This window comes from Cryptotermes secundus, unplaced genomic scaffold (assembly GCF_002891405.2).
Source record: "Cryptotermes secundus unplaced genomic scaffold, Csec_1.0 scaffold2498, whole genome shotgun sequence".
NCBI lineage: Eukaryota > Metazoa > Arthropoda > Insecta > Blattodea > Kalotermitidae > Cryptotermes > Cryptotermes secundus.
The window spans coordinates 138,150-142,310 of record NW_019737436.1 but is presented as its reverse complement, the minus strand read 5'-3'; the positions used below and the strand labels follow the sequence as shown (position 1 = coordinate 142,310).

General features: G+C 38.8%; 1 protein-coding gene across 1 annotated transcript in view; it reads left to right on the top strand.

Annotated features, from left to right (window-relative positions):
* LOC111870469 (microsomal glutathione S-transferase 1) overlaps positions 1-2,863 on the top strand; it is a 3,618-nt gene extending 755 nt beyond the window's left edge. The window contains exon 2 of the mRNA XM_023862795.2: positions 1,916-2,863. Within this exon, the coding sequence (XP_023718563.1) occupies positions 1,916-2,159 (244 nt within the window). The 3' untranslated portion in view covers positions 2,160-2,863. The remainder of the gene's footprint in view (positions 1-1,915) is intronic.
* Positions 2,864-4,161: the final 1,298 nt, after the last annotated feature.

Genomic DNA, 4,161 nt, shown 5'->3' with positions numbered 1-4,161 from the left:
CATGTTTCTTCAGATCTGCTAATTTGGTCCATCTTAACTTCTTAAGTATGTGTCTTTTTAATTGCCATTTACACTGAGCAGTTGTGGCACTTAACTAACTCCATGGAGCCTAGCCCTTCTTGAGAAGCAAGCAGTCACTGCTACTGAAGAATTTCCCAACAATAATGGAACCTAAAAATTTATTATCATGCACATGAGAGTCCATTGCTGATCTCTGTCATGAGCACAGCTCGTACCACCCCATCCAATTTCTCTAAGCCATTTTAATATCCTCCCACCAGCATCTAGGTCTTGCAGTGGTCTCTTTTCTTCTCATTTTCCCACCACAAACCTGTGTGCATTCATCTTCGTGCCTATGCAAGCTGCATAGCTGTCCATCTCATCTTTGACTTGGCCATTCTTAAATGTATGGTGAGGAGTAATAAGTATGATGCTCCTCACTGTGCAGTTCTCCCCTGCTTCCTCTTATACTGTAGCATGCGGAGCTGTTACTGTGCAGTGACCGTGAGATAAGCAAATGTACCAGAGCTGTTTCTAGGCAGCGGCTTGGTAAACATGTTCCTGCGGCAATGGGTACGCATGCAGCCATAGAATTACTGTTGGAAGCAGTATTTTGTATACAGTCCATGCAAAGGGGTTATAAGGAGGACAACTGAAGCAGAATTCGAAGGTGCTGTGTCAGAGCAGAAGAAAATAGTGACCATTAAAAAAAATTGTCTTAAATTTCATGAATCAAAATGACCACCAGAATTTATAACCTGAACCTATTAAAGATAAGGCATCGCCCGCTGTACTGAGCCTACACTGACAGAGGCCTTGTATATATTGTAAATATATTATATATTGTAAACGTCAGATCAACAAACCCGCAGCTGTTTGACAAACAAAAATCTGGTCTTAAGTCCCAAATGCATGCTTGATGCCAAAACGAACTGGCCAACTGACTGTCAGTCATTCATAACTTTAACATTTAAGAATAGTTCAGTTGGAAGAGAGCCATTGTTCAGAGAGGACTTGAGGCCTAAAGTGTGGAAATCAGCCATGGCACTGTAAGTAAGTGTAATTATGAGTTGTGTGCTAAAATGGTCAATAAATCCAAATTTTATTTATTTTACTTTTGTTTTACCAGTAATTCTTTCAATTTTAACTTTATTTTGTCATCTCACTTCCTACCTGGTCTACTTTAATTTTCATAATTTTTTTTTTTTGTTTTATTTCATTAAATTAGTTTTGTTTTATATATTGTCGCTTTACTTTCTATGCCATATTTAAATTCTACCCCTTATGCCCCTTCTGACTGTAAACCAACCCCTTTTCAGTGTCACAGGCTCCCACTGAGTTTACACCACTCCATGGGTTCACTCTTGGCCCGTTCCTAACTACGAGACCAGCCCTTTTCAGGGCCACAGATTTTGATTTAGTTTGCAGCTCTCCCATTGGTTCACTGTCAGCCAGAGTTTGTGTTCCTTCCCAATATGTTGGAATGTTTTTCCTCTCATTACTCTTCTATCCTGAAGATTTAGGCAACATGCAAGTTACTCCAAAATGATGGTAAATATTGCCAGATTTTTTAACTTTACATCCAGGTGGTAGTAATTTTCAAGTGTTCATTTTTCATTACAGCTCAAGAAATCACGAACCAGTATTATTGCAGTGTTTTTTTTTTCTTTGACAGTTCAAGACTGCATTATTTTTAATTTTTTAATTTGGAAGGTAAGGGAATAAGTTGTGGCCCAATTTGAGGTACTGAGAGCTACCACAGAACATTCCTCATAGCTCTGGTCGAACCATAAAATGAACTCTGCTAGAATCGCGAGTTTATGGGCCACATTTATGAGCCTGGTACTTCACAGTTATGGAACTGTTTGGTAGCCTTACAAATATGCAACGTCTGCTGTATCAAATTTATTTGCAGGGGTCATCAGAACGACGTGGAGAACATCCCGCTGTTCCTGGTGGTTGCTTTCTTCTACATTCTGACTGAACCGTCACAGTTCTTGGCAGTTAACCTCTTCCGTGCCTACACTGTGGCCAGGATACTGCACACGTTCGTGTACACCATTGTGGTTCTACCGCAACCCAGTAGAGGCTTGGCATGGGGTGTGGGGTATGTCATCACAATCTACATGGCTCTCCAGGTGATCATCAGCTTCCTTTGATAAGAACATGTGGCACCGTTTGAACTCCGAAGCTGCTCACATCATCATCATCAGTTATTTGTCATCAGTAATGTAAATATTGTTACTTTGTCTGCTAATATGAAATTTGATTTACCGTGATGGTTTGATTCCTAAGGTTGTTTTGTCTAACTGAGGTTGGTTTTGACTTTTTTGGTCCCTGCAGACAAATGTAGGAATATGGTCTTGAAATAGTTGTATAGATGTTTTTATATTCACCTTTACTGCTGTCTTCTGAGGTGAAGTGTTTAATACCATGTCCTGGGCAAAAAATGGAGAAAACAGATACTTTGGTGAAACTTTATTGCTCACATGATAACAAGAGAAAAGCTGGAATGGCTGAGTTTGTGAAGCGACAGGCTGCACAATGGAGGGCTGGGGTGTCATTATGGTGGGGAATATTATACACATAAGTACTTGGAAATTAAGTTAACATATCAGAATTGCATTTGTAAAGAAGTTGAGAGCACACAATATTTGGGCAGTACTTGCTGCCATTCAGTTCAGAACATTTTGCCTTCTTGCATGCTGTCTAAGAATGTAAACAGTAGAATGTACAAAACTTTAATTTTTCCTGTAGTTGTGTTGTGTGTGAAACTTGGCCACTCACATTAGCGGAAGAACGTAGACTGGGAGTGTTTGAGAAGAGGGTCCTGGAGAGAACATTAGGACTCAACAGGGGTGAATGATAACAAGCTCTAGGAAACTGCATAATGTGAAGCTACATAACTTGTATTCCTTGCCAGTTGTTCGAATGACCAAGTTGAAGGAAGGTGAGGTGAGCAGAGCATGTACCATTCAAGGGAAAGAAGATTGCATACAGAGCTTTGGTAGTAAAACTTTAAGTAAATTGTCTACTAGGAAAACCAAGGTATAGATTGGAGGATATTATTAAAATGAATCTTAAAGAAATTGGATGGAGGGTGTGGACTGGATTCATCTGGCTCAGGATAGGTACCATGGGTGGGTCTTGTGAACATAGTAATGAACCTTTTGGTTTCCATGCTGTGAATTTCTTGTGCGGCTGAGCAACTGGTGGCTTTTCAAGGATTTAGTTAAAGGCACAATTCTCTTTGCTCCTGGGACCTTCCAGTCTTATCCAGTAGCTACTAGACATGTGTTACCAAACAGTAAACTTGCAAAGCATGAGCCTGACCACCCATCTCTAATGCCAAGACTAAGAATGTATGGATGTTTGCTTCCATGCCTACTCTTCACCTTCATTCATTCATTCATTCATTTATTCACATTCCATAAGATCTTCACAAGGTCGAAAAACAACCAATTAGATATAGAAATCGTCAAGTAGCTTAATCACATCTTGCTTATTAGTCAAAAAATTAATAGTAGATAAGGTTTACATTAGTCATAAAAGAATTAATCCTGAAAACAGTAAAAACATTGACAATTTTAGAATAAAAAATTCAGTCAAAATATTGCGTACAAATCTTGCTTATACATTGAAGCAATTATCTAAAAACCAGTTAATAATATGAGAATAGTTTAGAATGTTAATATAATTAATGATAATAGCTGTAACTAAACATTGACAATATAAGATAACAAATTGAGTATAATTGGTAATAAGAAATGCAAGTAATAATATTGTAACGCGTTTCGTTACTGAAGACGCCATTCAGATTGTTAATTGATTTATTTAACAACCTACAAGTCTCTGCTACAATTAATTATAACACTGTTGCGGGGTTTCACACTTTATAACCCTATTCGCAATAATCTGTTCACTCTATCTTCAGTAGTCTACACGTATTTACAGTACGGGAGCTATACAAGTCTCTCTGTATTACACACTCCCAATTACACAATTACACACACGTCCGGTTCTTCTTTCCGTGACTCCTGCTATACTCCAACTGTGTTGCTCCGGCTCACACACACTCACTACTACTCCTGAACACACATTAACTCTCGCTTACTGCTCAGCCGGCTTTTATTCCATTTGCTGTTGCCTGTTGCCCATGTC